Here is a 17939-nt window from a genome sequence, read left to right on the forward strand (position 1 = left end):
CAGTCTAGTAGAATATGTCATGAAAGTTTCACCACCACAGTTTACAGGTGAAGACACAGAGGCTGAGGCTCTGAAAGGGTGAGTGACACACTGAGGACACCGGGTTACTAGGATACTCTTGAGCTAGGCCTAAACATGAACCAGTCAGGCTGCTATATTCTTGCCCCCTTACCAACCATTTCTTTACTCTTCATTCAACAAATTGTTACTGAATACCCACTCCATGCCAGGCACTTGGGGTACACCAGTGAGGCCACATGGCATATCTTGGGGGAGAGAAGTATCACAGGAAAAAATGATATATGTAATAAAAAAGGTACCTGTATTCACCCTGTATGGTATGGCCACCACTGCCCAGGAACCCCGTGTGCCTGAGGCAAGGCACTCAATGTGGCACAGTTGGGCCACACACACACCATAGCTGGACTGTGACTTGCTCCTTCCTCCTACTCACTGTGCTATCTTTGCTGAGATCACTGCACCTTGCAAACATCCCCAAATGCCAAGTTTTGACAGAAATTCTTCGCTGTAGTCTTTGAAACCAGGAGGTGAAAAGCTGTTGGTGGCACTGGGGAGGGACATGCCAAATTCTCTCCAGGTGTGTAGCACATCTTGTTTTCCGAATATATCATCAAGAGCTTGACTCCAACACTTAAAAGCAGCCCTAAAATGAAGAGAGTACCAAGAAGGAGGTTTTCTGAGGCCTGTAATCACATTAAGCCTCCAGAAGGACAAGAAGTCCACTGAGGAAGCATGCAGTTCATGTCTTAGAAGTAACTCCACAGCCTTCATTGCTTATAACAGCCTGTTTTATGTCACTTGATGAATAGAATAAAGGAATGTAATATTGTAGAACTAACATGTATGGGAAAAATTAGTTTTCTTAACTATTTAAAAAATAATGATAGTATTGAAGTCATCCAAACTCAGAAAGAAAACCAGCTCATGTTCTCCTTCATGTGCAGACCCCAACTGACAATGTTTACATTTTCTTGTATAACCAGCTGTAAGTGTGGGTATGTTTAGAAAGGAGATCAAGAAAGGGAAATATTAGGCAATGAGGAAGGGAAAATTCAGGCAAAAGGACAGATGCGCCATCAAAGAGGATAGCAAGCTAATTGCTTTTCTGGTCTCAACTCTGTCGTAATTTTTCCTTTCTTTGTGGTGGAAAAGTCCATAAAAATGTGACTGCTAGCAAAAATGCAAAGCCCCAAGCGGAAGCTCCATGGTCATTCTAATTGTAGAGAGACTCGCTGAGATGCATCGTTTGGGTCTGGGCACATGTTTGAGCAGCTACTATAATCTAGCTGTGTGATGTTTTTATTTGTGAGTTCATTACAGTAAAGTGATTCAAGGATGTTTTACAAACAAAAGTCCAACCTTGTTCTATTAACTCATAAAACTCTACCTTTTCTTTTTCGTGAAGATGAGCAGACTTCCAAGAGAGTGCAGTGCCTGAACTTTAAGACTTCTTTGATTGCTGGCTTGGAGAATATCTGTATTTTTAATCAAGTAAAAGAACAAATGTCAGTTCTAAGAAAATATTTCCTTTATATTTGCAAGAATATTTTCAACTGTGTTATTTCTTAACTGTGTAGATAGCAAGAAGGAAAACTTCAAGTTGATAGTGCTTTCAAATGTCACACAGTACATACACCCAGAGAGAGCAAACGATGTTCTATTTGAACACTGAGGACTAGGAGATTGAGTCTAACACCCACAAAACACGGAGGCTCCGTGAAGAAAGTGGGATGAAGTCAAGCAGGCAGAGGTGGGTAAAGAGACATTAAAGGGTGAGAGGCTACATATATCAGAGTGACAGGTATGGCTGGATTTAGTATTCTAAAGAGGGTAGACTGAAAGCCTCAACAGGGTTATACTGCCTAGATTCTAGAGGCCCCTGATTACCACATGGAGAGAAGTGAAGATTATACTGTAGCAGACAGAAAGATCCAAAGTTTGTTCTTAACAGAGATCTAACAAGATCCCAGCATATCAGATCTTTTTTTCCCTTTACCTAAATGTAGAAGAAAATGTATTTTTCATGTGCATATTTTCAGTTTCCTAATAAAAGCATGCGTTAATGTTTCTCTAGCCGGAATTAAACCTAGAAACAGGACAGGACGCTGGTTTCTAATGAGGACAGCAGTAGCTCCTAGAGGCACTTGAGAGATCTAAGGCAAGTTTCCTCAGCTGTCACAGCCCAGTATCTCCTGGTATATTTCAGGTAAAAACCAGGAATGTTGGGTGTCCTTCAGTGCACAGAAACTTGCACCATGATGAAGGAGAAAGTAAAAAACTCCACTCACAATGATCAGAGTCCAATAAATACCTTTATTTTACATGTGAAAAAAATGGTGTTTTGCCTAATTTGTACCTTCCCTAAATTTTCCAGAAATATGGCTACTGTAGCATTTAACCTCATCTGAGTTATTTACTATTTTTGAAAATCATGTCACCAAACTTAACAGTGCTGGTAGTGCTTAATTTGCCCATACAACATACCTGCATCAGTACACATCTGTAGCTGTCATATTCATGCAGATTTCTCATACAGGATGGAAGCATCTGACTATTTACACCTACTAATGCCTGATAATTTACATAGAAACCCAAAGAGTCTATATTTATAGAGTGACCTTGTTATTTATCTTTTCTTTATATTTACAGCTCCAAAATGAGTTTTTGGCAATCACATATACACAAAGAACATACTAAATGCAGATTTTATTTTAGGAACTAAAGGAAGACTTATATGATGTCTGTTGCCAAAAGGGATAATTAGCATACAATATGGGTGAAGGATATTGTATTTTGTAGAAAATTCACATCTAAGAGAAGAAGAAAGTGATGTCACCTGGAACAACAAAAGTACTTGCTGCTGTCACTGTTCTCCTAAAGGACTCACAGTTCTTGTTAAAAAGAACTGGGCGGAGGGATGCCTACAGTCTCACAATGGTTACAGTCAGGGTAGTAATGGCAGGAATCTAGAAGTATCTTTCATCTTATTTTAAAATTTCATTTTAGTTATTTGGTGGTGGTGGTGGTGGTGATGGTGGTGGTGGTGGTGGTGGTGTGTGTGTGTGTGTGTGCATGATTGTAGGTATGCTCTTGTCATAGCATCCATGTCAGTTCAAAGACAACTTTGTGGAGTCTGTTCTCTCCTTCCACCTTTTAATGGGTCCTAAGGATCAAACTAAGGCTGCCAGGCTTGTGTGGCAAGTACTTTTACCAGCTGAGCCATCTCACCCGCCCATATTCTACTTTTAAAAGTAACATTTTGGGACCAGATGCAATCCCACATTAACACTGAAGGTCATAGTGACAATACATAGTGGCCTCACCGATAGTTTGATGATAAGAAGAAATTACCAGCCCTAGTTGTGAGTAGGGAAGTTTGCTTTTCTCCACTGAACTAAAAACTCTGAAGTGTTCCTGAGAAAGGTCAGGGGGTGTTGACATGTGCATCTCTTCCGTTCCTAGGCAAAACTCCACTTTCCCTGGAGTGGATCTTGAGGTGCTGACTCCTCCTCTGTCACCTAAAGTTATGGGCACAAAATGAGAAAGTGTTAAACAGAAAAAGAGGGAAAGTGGGTGGGAGGGAAAAGGTAGAGGAAAGTGCAAGGGAGAAGAAAGGTTATGATACAGCTGGGCTCCTCTACAGCTAGAGGATGTCATTTTCATGCATGTATATTCTTATGCTTGGTTCTTTATGTATTTGTATATGCATATACATGTTCATGTACATACAAGCATGCACGTTTATATGTGTGCAGATACACATGCACACATGTGCTCATGCATGTAAAGGTCAGAGAACAATCTCAGATGTCATTCCTCAGGTACTGTCTACCTTGTTTTTTGAGGCATGGTCTCATGTTGGCCTGCTACTTGTCAGTTAGGATGAGCTGGTTGGCCAATGAGCAGCAATAATCCACTTGTCTATGCCTCCTCAACTCTGGGATAATACTAGCAAACTTTTTTTACATGAGTTCTGGAGCTAGAACTCAGGCCCTCATACTTACATAACAAGCACTTCACCAATCGAACCATCTCCCCAGCCCACATATGCTTTTCTTTCTTTAATATTTTATTTCTTATTTTTATTTTATGTGTATGAGTGTTTTGCCTACATGTATGTAAGTGCACCCATGTTGTGCAACGCCCACAGAGGTCAGAAGAGGACATCAGATTCTCCTGGAACTGGAGTTACAGATGGTTGCTAGTCACCATGTGGGTACTGGGATTTGAACCTGAGTCCTCTGGAAGAACAGCCAGTGTTCTTAACTGTGGAGCCACTTCTCCAGTCCCTGCATACACTTTTCTTATTCACCCCTCTAACTGCCTTCCCTGTGGCTGCCCCCCTTCTTCCCCGTTCAAAGCCTCTGTTCTTTCATGCTGTATGTATGCCATGATCCTTTGTCCTCTCTTATTTCCCTCCTCGATTCCTTTAAAATAAATTTGTTGATGCTTATTTTTAAATACATTTATTTCTTTGAAACCAATAAACTTGTGTTTGGTAAAAAGGTCCTTTTTGGCATGATTCAACCCATCAGAAAGCATGATCGCAGCTGTACACCTGCAAATAAAGCCCTAAGGACATCAATGTACAGAATCAAAGATTAATAGAAGTATTTTCTTTCGCATCTGCTGTATTCAAGGGAGTTTTCTAGTTTAGTAGAAAGTATGAGAGCAGGTAAGAAAATGTCCCTGTTGGAATAAAGTGTAAGAGAGAGATGATGAAATCTGCCAGACAAGAGGAATCCAGGGAAAGGCCACCAGGCCTGGGCATGTCAGTGGGGAAGAAGAACTTAAAGCCAGAACACCGTCCTTCTGTGGGATGGACCCTCAGATAAACACAGACCAAGGGACACAGGAAAAATACTTACCTTGTGTCTGTGCAAGAAATAATGAAAGCAGCTTTCTACTGTGTTGGATTGATCTGCTATGGTATTTTGATTTTGCCAGGGTCTCTCTAAAGCATCTCAACGTGTCCGTCACATCCACAGGCACACACACAAGCTGTTTGGCTCGTTTATATTCTGAGAAGAAAGAGAGGGAAACATTAAGGATGAAATACTACACGAAGCCAACAAGTCACAAATATGGTTCTAATTCAGAGAATTTCTTGGTCCTGACCTGAAGCTGTAGAATTCAAAGCCCCCAGATCTATAGCAGGTATTTCGACACTTGGATCAATTTTTTTTTTTTTTTGGTGTATTTCAAAGTTCTTTTTTTTTTAAAGAAAACTTAAAATTTTTTTGATGCTTATGAAATGCAAATAACTCTAGATCTTGCCAGTTTTCCTTATGAAGCCTCCTACTTTTTCATAAAAAATGAAATAATCTACCCTTTTCCACTAACCTCTTCAAAGCAAAGGTGTCTTGGGAAAGAGACAAAAAGAGGAAACAAAGAATCTGGGAGACAGCCAGCTGTTCTCAGAGGGGAGGGAAAAGGCAGGTTTCTAAGAAGGAGGGTGCCAAGGAGAAGTAGCAAGGCCACATGTGGGTTTGCAGTTAGTCAGATACCCTGAAAAGTGCCAGACAGGGGAGCTGGTGGGAGGGTTGCTCCTAGGTCTCTGGGCAGTAAGGGAGATTCAGGAAATTGAATTAGGCTGTAGGTGGGCTGCACAGAGATAGGAGGTAGGCCCAGGGGACAGTGGACTTGCAAAATTCCATACTGAATAACAAAAGGATTCACTTTCTTTTTTTATTTAGTATTTTTAATTTTATTTATTATTTTTATTTTATGTGTATCATGTAGTGCACCCATGTTTTGCAATGCCCGCAGAGGTCAGACAAAGCTGTAGGATGCCCTGGGACTGGAGTTACAGACAGCTGTTAGCTGCCACGTGGGTGTTGGGATTCGAACCCAGGTCTTCTGCAAGAACAACCAGTGTTCTTAACCACTGAGCGATCTCTCCAGCCCCAAGATTTACTTTCTTAATAAGCCTAACAAATAGAATGCCCCTGTAAAACTCCAAGGTCTGGATAAAGTAGCAACTTACTGGGTAACCAAACACTAAGAGGTTTGTCTTTACAAAGTTCCCAGTCTAGCTGATGAAATGGGACTTTCCAACACAGAAGAATTAAAGTCACATTTGCAGGGAGTATCTGGTTACAGGGTTTAAAGAGGGACATATAGAAGACAAAACTTAACAGGGGCAGAAAAGGGTAAACGAGAAAGATTTTGTAAAAGAGAAGACAAGAGGTTGGAGAGATGGCTAAGTGTTTAAAAGCACCAGTGGCTCTTGCAGAGAACCTGGGTTCAGTTCCCAGCATTCACATGGCAGCTAACAACCATCTGTAATTCCAGTTCCAAGGGAATCCAATACCCTTTTGCCTAAAATAAAAATATCTTTTTTTCAAAACAGAGAGAGAAAGCCGGGAGTGGTAGTACACTCCTTTAGTCCCAGCACTCAGGAGGCAGAGGCAGGTAGATCTCTGTGAGTTCAATGCCAGCCTGGTTTACATAGTGAGTTCCAGAACAGCTGGGGCTACAGGGAGACCCTGTCTCAAAAAAGAAAATAAATAAATAAATAAATAAATAAATAAAGAGAGAGAGAGAAAGAGAGAGAAAAAGAGAGAAAGAGAGCGAAAGTTAAGCTAACTCTGACTTAGACAATAGGACAAGTTTGAACTAGGACAGAAGAGGTGGGCAATTTTAGATGGTTAGTGTATGAATGCAAACAGTCAAAGCTTATTGAGGACTCAGATTCTGTCAGGAATAGTCTAAGTGTGCACATATGTGTGTCCACACTCGTGTGTGTGCATATGTGTATATATGCATGTGGAGGCCAAAGAACTTCAGGTATCCTTCCTCAGGCCCTGTCCACTTTGTCTTTAGAGACAATCACTGACCCAGAGCTTACCAAGTAAGTTGTGCTGGCTGCCAGCAAGCCAAACCCCAGGGATCTGCCCATTTCTACTACAAGCATGTACCAGTACACCTGGTTGCTGTTGTTGTTGTTGCTATTACTTGGATTCTAGGGATCAAACTCAGGTCATTGTACTTCCAAGGGAAACACTTCAATAACCAATAATCTGCCTAGCCCATAGTCTAATCATTTACAGTGACTAAGTCAATCCTAAAAAAAACCATAAGAGTCAAAGACCATTATTACCCTCATTTTACAAATGAAGAAAATAGGCATAGAGGGGGCATGGCAGGTCAGCATCTTAATCAGGTACAAGCCAATCAAGGGGGCATTCCTGAGGACCCAGAGCCAGCTTGTGCCAACAGTGGGACAGACAAGCAGAAGGAAGGGTCAGAAGTTGGAGACATGCTGAGCAGTCTTGGCCTATCCTGTTGAACAAAGGGGTCTGCCCCAGTCCTGATGCCTTCACTAAGGAAGCAACTTGTGTTTTCTTTAATGGATAACTAAAGAAGGGCTTTCAGCAGAACTCTCACAGAGAGATGGATATTTTAGAAAAATTGGGCAACAGTTATCTTTACAGAGGCAGAGAGGCCAGTGGCTGAGGGATGTTTCCTATAAGACAAGCATTGTGTGTCTTCACTTGACTTAGGTGGGTAGGATGGAACCAAGGAGCCACAGGAAAACACCAGAAACACTGGATGGCCTCTGGGGTGAGAAAACAGCAGGGAGTCACCTCCTCCTCCATCCTTTCAGGGCAAGTGACTTGTTTCTCACACTACAGAAAATAAAGAATCAAAGTAATCCAGGAGATTTATAAAATCTCCATCCAGGCCCCACACCTGCATCCATCTGCCCCTCAGGGCTCTCAGGACCCTGGCTCCAGCCATCTACCTCCTTCTCCGAATCATCCATTTCCCCTCTGCAGACTCATTCTCAACAGTACATTTTGTTGTTTCTACCATCTTTAAAAAAGAAAAAGAAAAAGAGCTCTTCAACTCCAGCTTCCCTTCAGGCTGTCATCCTATTTCTCTGCTCTACTTTATACCAAAACTCCTCAAAAACATCTGCACTCACTGTTTCCCATTTTTAAAGCACTTAGATCTGGGTTCCCCCTCTGAGGAAAGGCCCTTCTCCAGCCTCAGTGAACACTCGCTCATGGTTCATGGTTTTCTCAACCCAACTTCTAACCTTGGGACCCCAGGATTCAGCCTTTAGACTGCCTTTCTTCCCTTAATTTATATTCACCCCCCTTAATGATCATCTCTCGTCTCATATTCTAAATACTCACATGCTGGTAGCTCCCAAATTTATATATCTGACCCCAGACATCCTGAAACCCACATTCATTTATCCAAGGATCTACATGGTTGTTGAGTGCAAAGGACAGCCCAATCCTAATCTGTCCTCAGCTGATCTCCTAATCTAAAAACACACACACACACACACACATACACACACACACACACACACACACACACACACACACACTAAAACTATTCCATCTTTCCAGATGTTCATTCCAAAATCTAGAGCCCTCTTTTTCTCCCTTCACACCTCAAATCAAATCCATAACAAGTCCTATTGGATATCCCTTCAGAAGATTAACCTAGAGTCCCACTATCTCTCACCAGTTCCACCTGCACTGTGTTCTAGGACCCTGTTCCTCCTTTGGAATTAAGTCAATTATCCTCCTAATTCATCTCTTCTTTCTACCTTGGCCACTCCCACTGTGTGCTCTCAACACAGCTTCCAGAAGATTCTTTTTCAAATGCAAGTTATGACGTATCACTTCTCATCCAAAAATCTTTTCCTGCTCCCCCTGTTACTTACAGCAAACACCAAAGTCCTGAGAATAACCTATTAGGACCCATGGAAACCAGATCCCCAGCTGTCCTCCCTCGCCTTATACTGGTCTCTCCTTCACTCCCTTGTACGTCAGGCATGCTTCCAGTCCACAGTCTTGGCACAAGTGGCTCAATTTGGTCTAGAACATTTCTCCCTCAGATCTCCTTTGTCTTGATTCTCAGCTCCCTGAGGACACTAACTGTTAACTCTCAGTGAGGCCTTCCACTCTACTTAAAACTGAAGCAGCACTCTTCCCAACCTATCCCCAAATCCCTCATCATCTTCTGACGCTGCATCTTGCTTATTGGCTGTCTCCATGAGCATGAAAGTTCCATGAAGAAAAAGGTTTTATCCATTTTGTTTGCTACCATATTCATAGTACCTACAACTTACTACAAGGTATGTGCCCAAAAATGTTAGCAAAGGAATGGCTACAGGTCTTCAAAGATAGATGGTTTGGATACATTTTACTAACAATTCCTTACAGGCTAATCTCAATTGATCCTCCTTGAGTCTCCCTCTTCTATCATCCCAGACAAAGCACACCCGGTATTCCTCAAGTTCCTTCCCTTATGTACAACACCCTGCATCGATTGATGTTCCTGGATTTTTTGTTTTGTTTTGTTTTTTCTTTTGCTTGTAAGAATTCACAAACTAGGAATTTTGCTTGGAGAGTAAGATGAGAGAAAGGAGATAAGCAAATACTGTAGTCAGTTCAGGCTACTGTAACAAATTACTGTAGACTGCATGACTTATATACAAAAAGCTTATTTCTCACAGATCTGTGGGCTGGAAGTGTTAGGTCAAGGCACAAATGTGCTCAGGTTCTGGTGAGGGCTCTCCCTTCTGCCTGCTGATAGCTATCTAAAGGTATCCCTTTCACATCACAAAAAGAGGCCCAAAGAGCTCTCCAGTGGGTTCCAATCCCCACTCACGAAGGCTCATGTCAGACTTACGGGGGGCTAGAAATTTAACAGATGAATTTTTTAAAATATTTTATTTATTATTTTTATTTTATGTGTATTCATGTATTGCCAGCATGTAGTTAAGTACACCCATGTCCTGCAATGCCCACAGAGGTCAGAAAAGGCTGTAGGATGCCCTGGGACTGGTGGGTTCTGGGATTCGAACCCAGGTCTTCTGCAAGAACAACCAGTATTCTTAACCTCTGAGCCATCTCTCCAGCCCCCTCAACAGATGAATTTTGAGGAACCAGAAACATTTGGCCCATGACAATAAGCCAAGTGAAGGGATGAAGGCTGAAAGTCCCCCGCATTTTAATAATATGAGATACAGTTACTCTCTCCAGGCTTCGTTTTAAATATCCATTAAAATTAAACTATAATGCCAGGCATGGTAACACACACCTTTAATCCCAGCACCCAGGAGGCAGAGGGAGGCAGAGCTGTGAGAGGCCAGCCTGGTCTACAAAGTGAGTTCCAGGACAGCTAGGGTTATAGGTAGACCCTGTCTCCAAAAGACCAAAAATAAATAAATAAATAAACAAATAAATAAATAAATAAATAAATAAAATTTAGACTATACATTTACCTCAAAGGGTTACTGTTTTAAGCTGTTTAATATTTTTCTTTTTAAGCTGTTTAATTTTTTAAGTTTTATTTTTATTTGATGTGTATGAGTGTTACGCCTTCATGTGTGTAAGTGCACCTATTTTGTGCAGTGACCATGGAGGACAAAAGATGGTATTGGATCCCCTGGAACTGGAGTTATGGATGGTTGTTAGCTGGTTAGCTGCCATGTGGGTTCTGGGATTTGAACCAAGGTCTCCTACAAGAACAGCCAGTGCTCTTAACTGCTGTGCCACCTTTCCAGCCTCCTTAAGCAGATTTAAGTGAGTCTCCCAAAAAGCCTTCTATGGAGTAAACATTCAATATATGGAGACTCACATCATGATTGCTAGCCATAGATCTTTAAAATACAGGCTTGTATCACATAATGGCATTGGTTAACAACGCTATTCCCACAATGCATCATCATCCACTGATGTTCTCCGTCTTCATCTGATGTTGGCACAGCAATGAAACTATCCAGTGATGTGATGCACTTCTCAGAATGTATCCCTGTCACTAAGCAGCCTATGACTGTGTATGCCGAGTACTCATGTGTATTGGGCATTATGCCAAATACTGAGGACGTACAACTGAACAAAACATAGACCTTGCTCTCAGAAAGCTTACATTCTAGAATAAAAACTGAAAATTATAAGTTAAAGAGTCTGAACGAGATCATCCTGCTACCCCTTTTGTTTCTATCAGATATTTACCGATAACTAACTCCTCTTTGTATTTTTCCTGAGCTGTGTTTCACTTTGTTTTTCTTTTGAAAGTCCCTGCACACTTCCTCCCCCATAGTCTATTTAGGGTTCTGTGGTGGTGATGTGGTCATCTCCATGACATAACTGATCAAAGCAAGTGAGGAAACATGGTGAGCTCTCTACACCCCCACAGCTCCATCTCAAGAGGGTTTCTATGGATAATTCCAGAAAGAACTTCAAAAGAAGGAGGAAGAGGATGGGAGGGAGTGGCCTGGTATACCTTTCACTTCATTCTTGTAGAAATGAAAAGCCAATGACTCCTGAGAGATAGCTCTACCAAGGAGGAAACCTGTTGGGGGGCGGAGGTTGAAGTCTGGGGCTGCTTTCTGATCATATTCATCCAAATACCCAGAGACATTAATAAAATATGCCTGCCAAAAGGCTGAAAATCCCAACACGCCTGAGGCCTGAAGAACACTATCAGAGAACTTAAATATCTAATAAGGTCAAAACTCAAGACAGAGCTTCTGGAAAGAATGTAAAAACAGTTTCAATAAAAGGCGTATCTAGGGCTATCTCCTCAACGGAGCTTAATGAGCAGGAAAGCTACTCATCCATACAAGAATAATCTGTAAAATGAGGTATTCTCGCTCCTTCAAACCCTACTGAGACTATACCAAATTACATACGCATTATTAAGTAGTTTAAAGGAAAATAGGATGCTGTTAAATAATGAGAACACCAAAAGTTCCTAGACTCTGGAGTATCACAATATTTACTGTGAAGAATTAAAAGCATTGCCACCAAATGCTGTTATACCAGAAGAAAGTCTGAGGTTCTAAAGCAGTGATCTGGTATGGAAACCAGATCTTATCAAAGAATGTCTTAAAAAAGAATTACAAATGCCTCATGGAGACATGCCAAAGACTCAACATACTTACATCCTGATCTGAGTTCGGGACACTAAGAAACATTCAGCATCTTAAACTCAAAAGCATAGACCAAAAGATGTTTCTAGTTACAGGGATTCCTGGGTCTCAAAAGAGCTTGAAGTTGGAAGCCAAGTTTTAATAGTTCAATGTAAATCTTGCTGTACCACCACCACAAATCAGAATAAAGTACCTGTGTTATATGACCACTGGAAAAATACTGAATTGTTTCTTGAGTGCTATAAATTTAGAGAAGATTGTAACTTAATGGAAAACAGACTTGGTAGCTCAGTAGAGCACTTGTGGATGTAGCAAGGAGTCAGGCCAGGGCTTGAAGCAAACTCCCTCCACTTTCTAGTAAGTCTATAATATGAACACAATAATGTATACCTCCTAAGACTATGAAAATTAAAGAATCTTAATATAGTTACTCTTCAATATTACTACTTCCATATAATATTTTCAAAATTTTATCTCCTTAAATATTCCTATTCTAATCACAGTTCAAACTGGGTATATTTCTACCGCACTTGAAAATCAAAGGGTAACTGCACACTGATTGCGTCTACCTTCCCCTGTCTCTCATCCCCAAACTACCTGCCCAAATGTAGTTTCAAATATTTTATTGATTATTTTTATTTTATGTGTACGAGTGTACTGTCTGCATGTGTGTAAGTGCACCTGTTTCATGCAATGCCCACAGAAGACAGAAGAAGGCATCAGATCCCCTGGAACTGGAGTTACGGACAGTAGTTAGCTACCATGTGTGTGCTGGGAATCAAACCCAGGTCCTCTGCAAGAGCAATTGGCACTCTTAATCACTGAGCCATCTCTCCAGGCCCCCAAATGTAGCTTTAATAAGAGGCAATCACAGTGCTTTCCAGACACATCACATCTATCACCAATATGCATCTCTGGGTACACAGGGCTATGATTTTCCAAGGTATATTGTTCTTATCCTGTGGATACTAATTATTTTTATAACAACCATGTTTGACACACTTTCTCATGATTGTAACTGTTCTTTTTTGAATGGAGGGCATAACAGTAATTATATTTGAATAAGGATCCTAAAACAGGAGGACACCCCCTGAAGTTTTATGAACAAAATCAAGAAGACACCTAGAATGACTCTTGCTCTTTGATGGAAACTAGTCAAACATGACTGACCACAAGAAGATGATCCTCCCATGTGTACAGAGTCTGAGGGACGATCTTATCACTGGCAGTAAGCCAGTAAAGTCATAGTCATTAACAGCATCTTCTCATCCCTCTGCAGTGCTCTGCGAGCACCTCACCTTCTCTCTTAGTCCCCTCTTTGGTCCTGTCCACTCTTTTGCATTCCTCCTGAGACCTTCTACCTTAGCAGCCCAGGCTGTGCTCTCATCCCCTGCTCCACTAAGAAAACCTCCCATACTCAGTGGGAATACCTTCAACTCCAGTCTTACAAAGCTTCCTTCGTCAAGCCTATTTTCTCACCCTTTCTTTCTCCTTTGCCAGGAGTGCCCTCACCATCCTGTCTTAGCCTCGTCCTTGCTTTTTTCTCCTCAAGGTCCTTGATCTATTAAAAATCTTTCTCATCTGCTGCTAACTTCTCCATCTACTGACTCTTTTCATTTAATACAGAAATATACTTCTAGGGCTGGAGAGATGGCTCAGTGGTTAGGAGCACTGGCTGCTCTTGCAGAGGACGCAGGTTATATTCCCAGGACCCAAATGGCAGTAACATCCATCCTAAGTCCAGTTCCATGGGAATCCAATGCTCTCTTCTAACCTCTGTAGATATTTCACGTCATGGGTGCACTTACATTCAGGCAATACACTCATACACATAAAACAAAAATAATAAATAAAATATTTTTGAAAAGAAATATATTTCTTTTCTTCCAGTGAAACAAGGCACATACAAAACACACACAACAAAGAAGGTAACTCAATGGTAGAACACTTGCCTAGCATGCACAAGGACCTGGGTTCCATCCCCCCTGACTGTAAAAAGATATAAAGGAAGGCTCCCTGTCCCCTGAGATTTTCCTTTCTTACTGAGTGCTCCTGGAGCTCCTCCTCTTCTTCCTCCTCTTCCTTCTCCTCTCTCTCTCTCTCTCTCTCTCTCTCTCTCTCTCTCTCTCCTCTCCTTCCTTTTTCCCTCTCCTCCCCTCCCCTCCTCTCCTTTCTTTCCTTTCCCCTTCCCCAGGCTTTTAAGGTAATTCACTACCCACTGAGTACTTGAAGTTCAGCTCTGCTGCATCTGCCATTCACAATATCCCCACTCTCCTCAGGATCATCCTATTCAGTAAGCAGATACTGAGTTCCTGCTATATGTCAGACACTGCCAAAAACATTCAGACTATATCAGTGACCAAAACAATGATCCCTGCCTTTGTAGAACTTACATTTTACCAGGGAAGACCAGAAACAGATAATGCCACAAAAGAAATTCTAAATTATGTGGTATGGTAGAATTTAAGAAGTGCTTCAGAATACTTTTGCGTAGTACTGTGTAAAGGAACTTGGAGGGTGCAGCTTTAAATAGAATGGCCAGGGCAATGCCCTTTAAGAGACGGCAAGTAGGACATGTAGGACTTGCCTGGAGTTGGGGTTGCAATCAGACATCTGGGTGGTAGGAAGAAGGAGGGAAAGTGACCAGAGCAAGACGAAGCTATGACAGTAAAAAAAGGCCAGGAACACGGCCACCCAAAATGCAATAGATGGGTCATGCTAATCTCCACACCGCTATGACTGCTGACACCTTCCTCTTCCTTAAAGCACTCTCTTGCCTTGACCTTGTGCGCTCCAAGGCTGTTTCTACCCCTTTTTCATGAAGTGTTCTTCCTCTGTTTACTCCCATGACTACCATTAGAGTAGAGTCAGAAATGCTTCACTTGGAAGTTAGGTGTGACCCCGCAACTTTGGGCAATGGGACATCAGCAGCAATCATGGTTCAATTTCTAATCTCAGTTTTAAGAGCCACTGTATGATTTATCACACCCCTCCCCTCTTCTTCTGGTCTGAAGAATGTGAACAATAAACCTAGTGCATTAGGCAGCTATAAGAAATAGTCACAAAGTATTGGAGTTTTGTAATAATTAAATAAATGAATCCATGTTATGCCCTTAGTACAGAGCATATGGTACATGAGCATGTGGTCTGGCAAGGCTGTGCTTGGACCACTTACTTCACACCCCAGAAGGCAGCATCAGAATTGTGCTTCCTAACTCAGGAATAACAGTGTCAAGGTGGTTTCTCCATCATGAGAGCAGCAGCTCAACGCTCAACCTCACTGAACACAGGCATGGAGGCAATAAACAGGCATTTTCTTAGAATGAGGCCATGAGACATGGGGTTGCCTGTTACTGCTCTAGAACCCCAAAATAGCTTCTTAGATACTCTATCAAGAAATCCATCCTCAGGACTACAGTCCACAGAACTCTCCCTTCCACTACCACCATATATTGATGACTAGACACAGGTCTCCAACCCAATTCACCCTGAATCAGTACATCCAAACCACCTAGTCCATAGCTCTCCTCAGGCATCTACAACCCACCAACAATCTACTTCATACCTCTCCTCAGCTATCCAGTGCACCCAGGAATGCCAACGTACCCTTTCCCTCTGACTTGTGCCTTCTTTAGTTGGTTTCCTGTCTGGGGAAAGGCATCATTATGGGCACCAGAACCTGCTGCAAAAACTGTGACACTGTGAACACCTCCCTTCTTCATCCTTCCCCCATGTCCAGTCAGAACAGAATTCAGTCCTGTGGCCTCCTCTCCCTGCCTTCCATGCCTTTTCCCTCCTCTGTTCCCATCACCCAGCTCCAGTCCTCCACTCACCCAGATGCTAGGAGCAGCTGCTCTCTGGCTTCCACGTGGGCTCCTTTGAGCAATGTGAGATTTCCCACATTGCAGTACAAGGTTCTTTCAAGAGTGTGAACATGACCATTTTACTTTTCCTTTCATCTCCTTTTACCATCCTTTACCTTTTGCCTTTTACCTGGCTCCCCTCTGCTCTCCAGGCAGAGCTGAATCCCTTCATCCTTTGCTCTAAGATACTTTACTACCTACTTCCTGCCAACCTTGCTGACCTCAGCTGCCTGCCTTTCTGCAGTCCCTCAAAGCTGAATGCTAGTTGTCAAGTATCACTGCTCATGGTGGTGGCAACAGTAATAAAATCAACTACAATCTCTGTTTTATTTATTGATCACTTTCAATAGACTGTAAATTCCTCACTAAAAAATCTCATTCATCTTTCTATTCTCAGTACCTAGGACAGCATCTAGCACATAACAGATACTCATGACCAAATGACTGGTGGACATACCTACTCACTACGTGGCATATCTACACATGCACATACCTAAAATCAATAGATAAATAAGTGGAAAACTCATAGCACGTCAAAATGAAAATCACATTCCTTTCTTCTGCCAGAAACACGGACACTGGAGAAGCTCAATGCAGAGCAGGCATCAATTCCATTTTTGTCTTTTTCATTAATGAATTGGGGTTTCTGATCATGATAGTGCAATAGGATTTGTTTTGTTCTGTTTAGATTTAGTTTACTTTTCTTTATGGGTACGTATCTGTGTGCATGCATGCGAAGTGTATGAAGGTGTCACCAGAAGCCAGAAAGATGGGGTGGGGGTTGGATACCCTGAAGCTAGAGTCACAGGCCAATACAGGTACAGGGAGCTGAACTCGGATGCTCTTCCAGAGGATCCAGGGATCCTAGCTGGTGTGTCATCTCTCTATTTCATCTCATTCTGCTGCCTCATTCTTACAAACTGCACTATCTGGAACATTCGCCATGTCTCACGAGCTGAAAGCAAACAAGTTACAACATTCCAAAATCTTCCCCTGCTCTCTAGTCAAAATGCTAATAACTTAAGCATGGCACAGTCAATACAGCAGTATATGCTGATGAGGAAAAGGAAAAGTACTGTGGGAATCAAAACACAACAACAGCAACAACAAACGAACAGGTCAAGTAGCAAGAGAACCCAAAAGATGAAACAGGAAAACTGAGTAGACTTTTCCCTTCAACTTCCCCTTCACTTAAACTTACAAAAAAATTTAAACTTAAAAAGGCTTTAATTACCTTTATATGATGACATTTACAGAAATAGAAAGTGTAAATATCAAAAGGTTTATTTTCAAATAAACCTATAAAATAGATTTAACTCACAACTATGGAAGAGTCATGGTGCAGAACACAATGGTAAGCCTTGATTTAAAGAAAACTGAGCTTCAAGTCAAAACTTTCTCTGACCTGAGACGATGATCGCCTTCAGGATGTCGGTGCTGCCTTCTGTGTCGCCTAGTGTCTTGGGTGCAGCGGAGTCAATCTTGAGCTGCTTCCCAATGAAATTTCGGCAGGTTATCTTTAAAAATGAAAACAAAAAACAGATATTACTTAGGTATTTATAGCTGAAAGTTTAGCTTACTTGAAATGTTTACCTCCTTCTTTGTCAAAAGAGGTAAGAAACAATACTACAAATAAAAGCTGCAGAGTAGCATTCAAACACAAGGAGTCTGGAGGAAAAACGTGGCTCCATAGTTTTTCATATTACTTTTGTACATACACACCTGGGGAAGCATTAGGCAACTTACGTAGAACAATCACAATATGATTTTCTGATAGTCTATAAACTCAGTAGTCTAAATATATATATTCTATTATGCAAGCTGAAGCATATTTAAAATACAGGCTTCTTTTCCCAAAGACAGATTGGTTTCAGCCTACACATAATTAATGTAATTTTAACTTCCCTGATAAAATTTTTCAAAACTAATTGCCTCCATAGTTCTTGACAATTTTTTGAACATATAGTTGAATCCTCAAATTGTGAAATGTGAGAAAACAGAAAATTTTATTTAAGAAATTCCATTAAAGAGCCTAAGACCCTGTTCCCTCCATTTGTCTACCCCCATCCCTTGACCTAACCCTAACCCATCACTCAAAATACACCTCTCCCTCAGCCCAGGCTGGTATAGATGCTGCTTCTTTGTTGTCC

General features: G+C 41.5%; 1 protein-coding gene across 1 annotated transcript in view; it reads right to left on the minus strand.

The window, feature by feature from the left end:
* Cfap54 (cilia and flagella associated protein 54) overlaps positions 1-17939 on the minus strand; it is a 372605-nt gene that overhangs the window by 203111 nt on the left and 151555 nt on the right. Inside the window, exons 39-43 of the mRNA XM_029563104.1 lie at positions 17195-17306; positions 4890-5042; positions 3345-3539; positions 1409-1496; positions 455-664 (exon numbers count right to left, since the gene is read on the minus strand). Of these exons, the coding sequence (XP_029418964.1) occupies positions 455-664; positions 1409-1496; positions 3345-3539; positions 4890-5042; positions 17195-17306 (758 nt within the window). The remainder of the gene's footprint in view (positions 1-454; positions 665-1408; positions 1497-3344; positions 3540-4889; positions 5043-17194; positions 17307-17939) is intronic.

This window comes from Nannospalax galili, unplaced genomic scaffold, assembly GCF_000622305.1.
Source record: "Nannospalax galili isolate Female #2095 unplaced genomic scaffold, S.galili_v1.0 scaffold734, whole genome shotgun sequence".
NCBI classification, from domain to species: Eukaryota; Metazoa; Chordata; class Mammalia; order Rodentia; family Spalacidae; genus Nannospalax; species Nannospalax galili.